Genomic DNA, 11774 nt, shown 5'->3' on the forward strand with positions numbered 1-11774 from the left:
GTGACGCGTCGATAGAGGCAATCTAATATTTTTCTCTAGCGAGAGGATCCTCGGGAGACGAAAATTCGAATGAATGGAAGAATAGAAAAATTACGCTTCGACAAGTGCGTAATAGGAACGATAACGGTGACGATCGTAAAAAAATTGTGATTATATTCTTATCGGTTAATAAAACGGAATCGTAAAAAAGAGTCGTGAATGCGTTACAATTATTTATTTATGTATTTCTACGAGCAACGCGTGAAAACACTTTTATTTTTCAATTTCTACTCCTCTCGCTCCCTCCCCCCTCTTATAAGTAATATGCATAATACACGTGCTGCGCGTATAGACGCGCAACAATATCGATTTTAATTTCAACACCGGGAGAAAACGCAATTTCACCGAGCACCGATTTCGCAATCGTTTTAGCGGGATGTTGCAAAGTTTGTTAACTCGTTAATTAGCCACGATTTCGTAATACACGCTGTTGCATCGAAAGAGAAAGAGAGAGAGAGAAAGAGAGAGAGAGAGATTCTCGGTCGATACAATTTATCGATGGCTGTTCTATCAACTATTTCTCTCTTGTGCCCGGAATTACATTTTTTTTTTTCTTTTTTTTTATTTGAGAAGCGAATTCTGGGAATAATGTTCCAGCTTCTTCGAACGTGTAACCACTATTTCTATAGGGAAAAAAGTAGGTACGAGGAATTTTAAACGAGTTTTTCAACCATTATGCATCAATTATACCGATTGCGCTCGAATGTTAATTTGCGAATCGATTAAATCGTACTAAGCAATTAGAAATATTCGCTTTATTTTTCTATTATTGACTTCGATGTCATAATATGTATATGAGATCGATGTATGCGAGACACGCGTTCACGAGGAATTTTAAACGAGTTTTTCAACCATTATCCATCAATTACAACCGATTGCGCTTTGGATATTAATTCGAGGAGTCATCTACTTCATTCCGACTTATTCGATCGAAATAATTAATTTTGTTTTAATAATTGAACGAAGTGATACGTACAAGTTTCCAATCGATATATAGGGATGAAGGACGAGAATCGCACAAGGTCACGCTTCACCTCTTGACTCTCGTAGCAAGAGATGTTACTCGTTCGAAGGACAACGAGAAACTGAGTCAGGTAGAAGAAGAATCCTAAAGAAGAACCTGAGGATCGTTAAATGCCTCCTTCGTCCTAAAATTACTTTTTGCCCGACCAACCCTCAAATTTATACAAATCGTTCCCCCCTTTAAACAGTTCTTCTAGTGCAATCCATCTTCGATGAAGGCCTTCTTCGAATTAATACAGTACAAGACATACAATATAGCATAATTCTTCTGAATCTTCACGGTACATATTCTGTTTTAGAAATCTCTTTAGAAACTATCCTCTCTCACTGGATTCTTTTTCTTATTAACGTTATCTGATTATTATTCGTTCGTTCACAAAAAACACGCGTGATTTTCGATGATTTATTATCAAAAACAAATCGTCGTTTATCTCGATAAAGCAACGAATTATATTCTTGGCACGAATAATATTCCAAGTTAACCCACGTTAGAATCAAACGTGTCGTATTGATAAGGAAAAATTTAAAATCAACACTTTATCGATCTTTCGGACTTCGATCATCAAGAAAAATATCAAACTTCAAGAATGTTCCTCCGTTGCAACCAAAATTCCCACCAATTTCCTTTTATCACGTCCATTACATAAGGAATTTCAATCTGACATAAAGTAACGCAGAATATATCCTTAACGCGAATAACATTTACTCCAAGTTTACAGAGTTAAAAAACGTGTCATATCGGCGAGATGAAAAATTTAAGATCGATTTAATCAATATTGCATCGAGAAAAATATCAAACGCCAAATTCTTCGACTTCTATGTTTCCTTCCTTCGTTGCAACAAATTTTCCTTTATTTTTATCGCGTCCATTACATAAAGAATTTCAATCTGATATAACACGAATATGTCCTTAACACGAATATGTCCTTAACACGAATAACATTTATATAAACGTGTCATATTGGCGAGAAAAAAAATTTAAGATCGAAATTTAATCAACATTACATCGATCGTCGAGAAAAATATCGAACGTCGACGATGTTTCCTTTGTTGCAACAAATTTCCCTCCTTTTTTTTTTTTTATCGCCTCCATTATGTAAGGAATTTCAACCTGATAATAGATTTATCTGATCGTGGAAGGGGAGATGAAACGCGATGCTTCCTCTCGACAGACAGTCGACGACGAGCGGCCGCTCGCGACAGGTGGGTTACGCGTTAAATTTGCGATTAATCACGATCATTATTTCGCCCACTAATCATGACCGCATTTCGCCAAATCGGCCGATTACGCGCGTAATTGCGGTTGTTTCCATCCCGAAATTGGATCCTCCCGCGCCTCGATCCCTCCCTCGATCAATTATTCCGCGTTCCCTTCCGTGACTTCTGTTTTTTCCGTTCCTTCGTCACGAGTTCCTTCCTCCTTCTCCTCCTCCTCCTCCTCCTCCTCCTCCTCCTCACCCTCTTCTCTCTCCCTCGTGGCGATTCAAGGATTACGACATCCGTAAAATTTATGTATTCCCGTTTTAAATATTTACACACCGGCTGTCGTTTAACGAACGTTCGCAATGACGTGTTCGATAAAACGTTGGCATTTATTTTTTTTCGAACCGGGAATCGATTTTTTTTTTTTTTTCTTTATCAGGGCAACGCATTTGGATACGAGTTTTTTTTTCGATATCATTAATCAAATTGTCCATCCGACAAATTAGTTCTGCAAGTGGTGATTGATAAATTTGTCGCGAAAAAAAGAGAGAGAGAGAGAGAGGATACGATAACGATATCGCGATTAGCTTCTTCTTTTTTTTTTTTTTTTTTTTTTTCCTCCCCTCTTCGCTTAATCGTTCATTGGAGAAAAACGTGTTCGTTGTTTTCGAGAATGGGAAGGAAGATCTGAAAGAGAAGCATGTTTGTCTCATAATCTGGTCTATTGTGCTAGAAATAATTTATGATTCACGTGAATAAACGAATGCTTTGACCTCTGTTTTCTTCCTTTTTTTTTTTTTTTTTTTCTTCTTTTCGGGAACGTCGATGCAAAGAGATGGTAGAAATTCGGCCGAAATGATTCCTTTCATGCGTTCCCTGATCAATCCTACGTTTCACTGTTACTCTTTTGTTCATTTTATTCTCTCAAGATCAACGGATAAAATTCGATGAAATTTCCATTGTCATCGCGAGATTATTATTTTTTTATCTCTCTTACAAATCGATTCTTAAATGGACCCCTGGAATCGCAATTAAGACTTACAATGAATCTTACAAAAATGAATAAAAAAAATAATTTTCGAAACATTCTATCTCTTATCTTATTAATATAAGCAAAAATCGTGGACAAAATCCACGAGTTTATTTAACTTTCGATTCTTGAAAATTTAAGAATCGATGGTACGATTAAACCTTTGATTATGAAGAAAGAAAAAGAAAAAGCTAATTTATTATTATTATTATTTTTTTTTCTCGACAGATGCTCTTCTGAAAGAAAGATTTCAAACACGTGAAGGAAAAGATTCGCCACGAATTCTCCAGATGAATTCTGACCACGGTATCCGGATTTTTTTGCTCTTCTTGCCCTTGTTGCTCCTCGTCCCGATATGCCACGGATCCACCGGAAGAGGACCGCATCATTCGGGCCGATCGGATTTATTCGAGTTGTCCGTGATACATCTGAACGATTTCCACGCAAGGTGAGAAAGTATCTCGAGTCGAAGTGTTAACTTTACCCGTTAAATGCGGCCTCCATTGAATGCAATTGTTCCGCGCTATCCATCTAAATTGTTGGACTTGGATTGTAAACTTCTTTCTCGTTAAGAAAAAGCGACGGCCGACGACGAGATACGAGGTAAGGGGGTCGATCCGTCGTTAAATTGGTTGCGCGAATTGCAAGACGTATTATTAGTACGTGTACAGCATGAAAAGAATCGGTTTTTTCAAAAATGTAATGTAGGTCTTCGGGTTTCTGGATCACGCAAAACATAATGTTAAATCGATTATTGATTCGAAATATCGTACGATTGTTCTGTACAATTGTATGTTGGAAATATTCGAATTTTTTGAATAGAATAAATTCTTTGTGAAAGATTAATTTTTTTATGAATTTAATAAATCATCTTGTGAATAATCTTATTAATCTCGCATTGATATTCAAAGAGATGCTGAATCGATTAATTCTCCACTTGAAAATGAAAAATTCTATCTTTTCATAAAATTTCTTCTAATATTTTTTAAAAAGGAAACTTTTCTAAAAAAAGCGACTTGGTTAATTAATTTAATAATATTCGCTTGATTAATCGATAACGATTGAAAACGATTGATTATTAATTTTCTATTTATCTTCTTATCGATCGATTCAAGTGACGAAAGTGAAAGAAATTATCTTCTCTTATCTTTAAACGGGATCGTCACGTTCGTCTTTTTTTTTTCCTTTCTTTTCTTAATTAAATCCATAATTCTTCGTGAATAAATAATCCGACAGACCCGAGCGTTGATCGCGAGAATTCGCGAGATTTTGAGATTTTCAGTTGGACGCGATTCGAGGAATTAATCGTAAAAAAAAAAAGAGAGAGAGAGAGAGAGAAAGAGACGTAACGATCGGTTACGTAAACAGAACAATCGAATCGGAAAGCGTGGCATGCGCCATTCGATTCCAAGGTCCTGCCAAGTGAAATCTCAGGGTCAGGGACGCGATGATTCGGGTCAATCGTCTTCTCTATCGTTTCTTCTACATTCTTCCTTTTTTCTCCACGGTTGCTCAATCCTCTTGTTAACGCTCTGACAAAATTTCCATTCCCTGCACGCGCTATCTATAACGATAACGATAGATCCGATCGAGGCGATCTCCGTGGATCTTTTGACAGGAAGATCGATTTTTCTTCGAGAGTTATTTTCCTTCCTTCTCTTTTTCCAGGTTCGAGCAAACCAATTCCCGATCCGGAACGTGTCAAGAGGGGGAGGAGACGAGCTGCGTAGGCGGAATAGCGAGAGTTTCCACGGCTGTGAATCGATTGTTGAAGGAGAGGCCGAACGCGATCTTCCTCAACGCTGGGGACCATTATCAGGGGACTCTGTGGTACACCGTTTATCGTTGGAACGTGACGGCTACTTTCATGAACATGCTGCCCCACGACGCGATGGTAAAAAACGAAAATTATCATCTATATACGTGTATGTACATGTACATATAATCGAAGGAGAGAAAAGAGAAGAAAAACAGAGTAGAGAATTCTTTGTCGCTGCTCTGTCAACCAGTTCAGAGCTTCAATTGGGTCAACGAGTTAACAATCGATCGTTTCGCACGATCGTTCGCCTCGTTCTCGATCGAACGAGATTCCTAACGAGATTCCATCCGAATTTCATCGATAAAGTAAGAGAGAGAGAGTGAAGAGGAAGATTTCGATCGCGTGAAAATTAAATTTAATAAAATTTAAAATAAATCGATTCGCACGCGAGATAAGGGGGTGGGATTTACGTCGAGGCAATGAATGAAAAGGGGAAAGAGCGACGATTTCAAAAAAATAGGTCGATTGCAGTAATTACGATAAATATAAAGATAATAAATGATAATTCGTATCTTCGTAATGTTGCCAAAGAAAGGGAACAAAGATTGATAATTTCTTTTTTTTTTTAACTATCTGTCTATCAGAGATATCGTATCGTATATAATTATATCTGTTTCCTTTTTTTCCAGACTATAGGAAATCACGAATTCGATAATGACGTGGAGGGTGTAGTTCCGTTTTTGAAAATGGTCGAGGCACCCGTTGTGGTGACCAATATCGACGCGACCGAGGAACCAACGATGCAGGTTAGGTCCATTTTAATTTCCTTCTCTCTAAAAAGTTTTTTTTTTACGAGAACTGGGAATTGGTCCAAGTTGAGAAAGTGACCCGTTAAAAATAAAAGTTACTTTAAACGATTACTTATTTGAAAATTATTTATTCGTAGCTTTCGATCCGACAGCCAATCGATTGTTTATTGCGCGTTGAACGATAGATTAAAGTAACTAAGTATTCAATCTATTAAATTTTACCCGCCACGAGTATCGTTTAATCTTCAGGGCCTGTACAAGAACAGCACGATCATCGTGAGAAATGGGACGAAGATCGGGGTGATCGGCGTTATTCTATCAATTACAAACGTTGGTACATCTTTGCTTGAATTTCTTTCTTTCCAATCTCTCGTTACATCGTGTTCCTCGTTCAAATCTTCGTTCGCTTAAAGTACGATAATAATCTTCTAAAATTAATAAATTCTATCCGTGTGAAGATATTTTCCTTCCTTCCTTTCTTTCTTCCAAACGTCACGTGTATAAATAACGTATAAAGAAGATCAACGTACGAATATATTTCTCGTTGGAATTACGCGTTTCGATCATCGATTCGACATGTTGTTTCGTCGAAGGGAGGGGGAGGATTGATTGAATCGCGCAACGAATCAAAACGATTACGAAGATTTAACCGGAACGAACGATTAACGAACATTGTTCCATAATTGTTGAAACTCACGGCGTTATATCGAAACGCAACAACACAGAAAATCGCCAATACCGGGAAATTAAAGTTTCTGGACGAGGTGGAAACGGTGAACGAGGAGGCGCGGAGATTGAAATCCCAAGGGGTCGATATCATCATCGTTTTAAGCCATTGCGGGCTGGACGTGGACAGGATAATGGCCGCCAAGTGTCCTTTAATCGACCTCGTTGTCGGCGGTCACTCCCATACCTTCCTTTACACCGGTACATTCATCGACCATTCTTTATTATTTTTAGAAGAGGAAAGGTTAAGGACGAAAAGGTGTAAAGCAATCACTTTTTTTCAGGACCACCCCCCTTCATAGATAAACCTGCGGACAAATATCCGGTGGAGGTGGTCCAGGAGGGGACCAACAGAACCGTGTTGATCGTTCAAGCGGCGGCCTTCACAAAGTTGGTAACTCGTTCTCCCTTGTCTCCTCGTCACTTTTCTTCTCTGCTCTCTGTCCTCTGTCCACAGGTACTTGGGAAACTTGACGGTGTGGTTCGACGGGGAAGGCGAGGTGGTCGATTGGGACGGAAATCCGATTCTCCTCGACAAATCGATCGAGCAAGGTACGAAGAACTCCCTCCCTCTTCGCTTAATATTTCCAATATATTTATATAATATTTCCAATGTAATTTAAATCGTGGAATTAATTTTCTCCATGAAAATATCTGGCAGATCCCGAGATCGTGAAGGCTCTGCAACCGTGGAAGGTGGCCGTGGACGAGCAGGCGAACGTGAAGATAGCTAAATCTAGGGTGTATCTGGACAACGAATGTTGGAGGAAGGAGTGCAACTTTGGAAATTTGATCACGGACGCTATGGTTGACTCCGTACGTGACGTTCACTTTCCCATTCGTCCATCGTTTCTCGTCAAGCGATCGACGTAAAAAAAATAGTCTATGTTATCCTTTTACCTTGTAAATAAATTTCATCGCTGCTTTGCTTCGTAGTACGTGGAGAAAGCGGAGAATAAAACCGTTTGGACTTATGCCGCGGTCGGCGTTATGAATACCGGAGGGATACGCATTCCCATCGACTCGGCAGGCAGATATATTACGTATTCCGATCTGTTGATGGCTCAACCTTTCGAGAACACGTGGGACATTCTCGAGTTAAATGGCAGCTGCATCTTGCAGGTATGGCAAAATTGTGTCAAAAATTCGGGGAAAAAATTAATTTCGCGTCAGGGATAACGGGACCGGGAGGAAATTATTATAAAGGAATCGCTTTTCGCGCAAAGGTACGGCCGAGTTTTTCTTGTCCAGTCGTTTCTTCTGCGCGCTTCTCTATATACAGGCGTGTAACAGGTGTTGCCATGCGTTAGGGGCTCTCTTCTCTCCTCGCCCTCGTTTCTCGAACGGCCAAATATTTGAACTTAATCAATTACATTTGATTGTAACGTTGAATTGAATCGACGAATTATTTCAGATATTGAACATGAAAGAAAAGTTGACGTGGTCGGGGTTAAAAGTGATTTACACCGGCAGTAACAAGATCGTGAAAGAGGTTAAGATAAGGTAAACTTCAAATTTGAATATATCGTTTGCTATCAAATCGTATTGCACGATTCGTTTCATTTTTCCAGATGTCGAGCTTGCGAGGTGCCGAAATTCGAAGACTTGAGGCACGACGAATGGTACAGAATCGTGGTGCCAACGTTTCTTGTCGGGGCAGGGGATGGATTCGTTCCCTTCAAAACCTGCGGAAGGAATCACGAGGTCGGACACTTGGACTGGGAACAATTGGCCAAATATATGAAGAAGGTCAGCCCGATACTAGTCGGGGAGGATCGTCGGGCGATCTTTTTAAACGAAAATGATCCCAGCGAGAAATGATGAATTAATACACAGTATTTTTTTATTATATCGCGCTTGATTTTTGAAGAAAAACTTTGAGATTAATCGAGATTCATCGAAATAAATGTACCGTGCGTTTCATAATTTTGCGTTTCGTCGTTTCGATTGTTTCGTTTCATCCTCGACAAATTTTCCTCGTTCTCGGCAAAAAGTTTGAAGCGATGCGCGGTATCTTTGTGAAAGCAGGAAACGTTTGGCCGCTTATCTCGCGGTATCTGGACATCGCGGCAGGTGAAGCATTTAAATAATATATCGAACAGGTGAAATAACAGCTGTTCGTCCGCCCCTCCACACGGGACGCGTGAACAACTTTGTAGATGCCGCGAGAACTCTCCTTTTTTTTTCTTTTTCTCCCTCTCTCTCCCTCTTCTTTTTCATCGAAATTCGCCATCCACCTTTCAATTTCCTCCAGTCCTTCCTTCGTCCAATTCTTTCCGACTAATCTCCCCGAGCTAAGATTCCAAAGCATCAGAATTAAAATTCCCTCTGAACCACGAATCACGTTATATTATCATTAGATCAATTTCACAAAATTCTCTCTCCTTCGATTTTTCTTTCATTGATCTTTTCGAGTTTTTTTTGGAAATCCGATTAAATTTTTTCCCCGAATCCTTCCTCAAAAATTCCTCAAAATGCAAAATGAAATCCGTTCATCCTCCGAGGAACGGATCCTCGGAAGATTGACCCGGATTTCCTCGTCATTCACAGCCGAATCCGAGGAATCCGAGGCGGTTTGTCGCGGCCGACGATCCGATCGACGATCCGTCTCTCCGTGGTCAAACGGCGGTGGTTGTCTCGACATCGGTTCTGCGGGAAACCTTCTGGGCGGTGGGGAGGAAGGGAGAGAGGGAGGGAGAGGGAGAGTGTTCGCGAAGGAAGAAGAAGGAGGAGAAGAGGCCGAGACTCGGATAGATATGCGGCCGATGGGGGAGAGGGAGAAGGGGAAAGGAGAGGGGACGTTGGGCGCGAGGGAAGGGAGCGGAGCGAACGAGGAAGAGAGGGGATGGAGAAAGAGAGAGAGAGAGAAGGAGCTCGTCTCGAAAGAGGAACGCAGAGGGTGGAACGCGGAGTTGGAAGTGGGGGGAGCTCGCGAGTGCGGGGAGCGAGAAGGGAGCTGGAAAGGGAGGGGAGGGAAGGCAGCTGCAAGCACGGAGTAGCGTGGCCTCTGGTGCGGGGGAGAGAGAGCGTGCGGTGGGTAGAGGAGGACGGGAGCAGTGTCATGGAGGCCAGTGTCTGGCTGGTGGCTGTCCGTCGCCCTGCTCCCTTGCCTCGTTACCTGACAGCGCTCCTCAGTGTTTCCAAAGCCGCGTCCGCCGATGGGTCGAGCCGCGATCCTCTAGTGAGCTCCTCAACCTCGCCACGCTCGGATCCCACCACCACGTCGCCGATAAGAAGTGGAACCGAATCCGGGATCCGGTTGATCGTCCGCGGAATCCATCCCGACGTGTCCTGGCCAATCGGAAACGGAAGCTGTGCGTGTCGCGAGTACACGGTTTCCGAAGGGAAACGGCGGGTGAACGAAGAAGAACGATATATATATATATATATATATATAGAGAGAGAGAGAGAGAGAGAGAAAGAGAGAGAAGGCAAGAGAGAAGAGGAGCGGAGTGTAAGAGGGAGATAGAAGAGAGAAAGAGGGAGGAAAGTGACACGTTACGATACGATCGATCCAACGACCAAAGTTATAACGTGCGTTTAAAACGAACACGGGTCCGAAAACGCGATCGGGACAATGTGCTCGTGACAAGAGGGAGCGCTCTTTTCTCTTTCTCTCTCTCGTTCGTCACAGCCGAGCCGTTTTAAGTTTCTCGTGCACGTTCATCGGTGAAAGAAAGAAAGCTAACTAGATTCTTTCTCTTTCGACGACGACGACGACGAGGACGACGACTGGCAAGCGAAGGAAGAATAGGAAGAGGAAGAAGAAGAAGAAGAAGAAGAAGAGGAAAGAGGAGGAGAAGGAAGAGGAGGAGGAACGCGCAACATCGAGCGAAGAAAGATACACCCGAGGAGCCCGAGGAGGAAACGGATAAAACGTGGGCGTTGAGTGATTGTTGTCGGTGCTAGTTTCCATTGGGAGTCATGAGAGATACCAGCGATATGATGTCGGAGGACTCCTTGTCCGAGGTACGTAATAGATGATAAAGTCGGTCTCGTTTCGTTTTCCTTCTTCGCTGTTTCATTCTTCGCTCCCGGTCTTTTCCATTATTCGACATTTGATCGCGACACGAAAGGAGAATTCCCTGTCGATTTCGAGAAGAATCAAAACTTTAGAAGACAATTTAGAATTTCGACAGAGAAATGATGGAAAAATCGTGACTCGTTTGCGTCAGAACGACGATTTAGAAATACATTGTGCACCGTGTACAGTGGCCCGTTTATAGGGGTCCCGGAAAGGAAACGCGTCCCACCTCGGTCTCCCGGCTTTCGTTTCCACCGGTACTTATCGTTATATTTCATCCGCAATTTAACCTCATCCTCCAAACTTTGACAATGTTCGTTTGTTGCAAAAAATTTCTCTTCTTTTCCCTCGTTCGTACTCCCACTCTTCCATTTTTTATTTCCCTCGATTTCGAATTTCACTTTATCGATATACACTCGGCTAAATTATAATTCAAAGGAACTTTTATCTATACTCGCAGTTTGCATTCGACGTGTTTGACGTCGAATTTGACGCATTTTTCGCGTCGCGTAAATTAAGATACGATTAAATTTTCCACGTATACAAGGAAAAGGGGATCACGAATCCAATACCACTATCGGTTCTCCCGGTATCTTCCTCACCGGTACGTATGTAAATTTGCATTCGTTTTATGTTCAAGATACTCGTCCCCGTTTTCTATAGGTTCCCTTATATACGTGCATTTTATTCGACTCTTTGGCCGGGCTCCTTTTACCCACGGGGGAATAGAATTTGCTCTCAATTTTCTCGACTCTACTTTATCGAAGATGGAACAAATTTTCTCTTCAACCCGGATTGCACGAGATATCTCGCGATTCCGTGGAAAAATAGAGGAAGCTCTTCCCTTCGCGGAGTGTATCGTTAATTTTTTTCGGCTCGAAAGGGGAAAAAAGAAAAGGATTCAGTTTTAAAAGGTGACGTTATTTAAAGCTCGCCACTAATTAAGAACTTCAACGTTGCGACAATTCGTTTTTGGAGGAAAACAAGAAAGCTTTTAATCGATTAAAAAAATGTCTAACGTTGCGATAAATCGGTTATCTTTCTGTTCAAACCGGAAGAAAACTCAATCTTTGAGTAAAAAAGAAAAAGTTTCGAGTATACGTATAATTTTCTTCGTAGAATTCGTTCTTTCGAAAAAAAAAAAAAAAAAAAAAAAAAAAA

The 11774-nt window shown here is 41.3% G+C and overlaps 2 protein-coding genes across 2 annotated transcripts in view; both read left to right on the forward strand.

Moving 5' to 3' along the window:
• The first annotated feature begins 2192 nt into the window (after positions 1 to 2192).
• LOC102680528 (apyrase) lies at positions 2193 to 8515 on the forward strand. Its single transcript, XM_031511813.1, has 12 exons — positions 2193 to 2265; positions 3524 to 3743; positions 4964 to 5189; positions 5744 to 5860; positions 6113 to 6193; positions 6589 to 6790; positions 6874 to 6979; positions 7047 to 7141; positions 7251 to 7405; positions 7526 to 7711; positions 8004 to 8092; positions 8161 to 8515. The coding sequence occupies exons 1-12, from the start codon at positions 2208 to 2210 to the stop codon at positions 8408 to 8410; spliced, it is 1785 nt and encodes a 594-aa protein (XP_031367673.1). The 5' UTR covers positions 2193 to 2207; the 3' UTR covers positions 8411 to 8515.
• Positions 8516 to 9616: 1101 nt separating this feature from the next.
• The window catches only part of LOC102681822, a 20642-nt gene continuing 18484 nt past the window's right edge, over positions 9617 to 11774 (forward strand). Inside the window, exon 1 of the mRNA XM_031511814.1 lies at positions 9617 to 10558. Coding sequence (XP_031367674.1) covers positions 10514 to 10558 — 45 coding nt within the window. The 5' untranslated portion in view covers positions 9617 to 10513. The remainder of the gene's footprint in view (positions 10559 to 11774) is intronic.

Source organism: Apis dorsata, unplaced genomic scaffold (assembly GCF_000469605.1).
Source record: "Apis dorsata unplaced genomic scaffold, Apis dorsata 1.3 scaffold_348, whole genome shotgun sequence".
Lineage (NCBI taxonomy): Eukaryota > Metazoa > Arthropoda > Insecta > Hymenoptera > Apidae > Apis > Apis dorsata.

Bases quoted from the DNA above. Each gene is read 5' to 3' on its own strand.
- LOC102680528 (XM_031511813.1), top strand. From the start codon at position 2,208: ATGAAACGCGATGCTTCCTCTCGACAGACAGTCGACGACGAGCGGCCG. The intron at 6,980-7,046 runs GTTGGTAACTCG...CTCTGTCCACAG, and splicing joins CAAGCGGCGGCCTTCACAAA to GTACTTGGGAAACTTGACGG. The intron at 7,712-8,003 runs GTATGGCAAAAT...GAATTATTTCAG, and splicing joins ATGGCAGCTGCATCTTGCAG to ATATTGAACATGAAAGAAAA.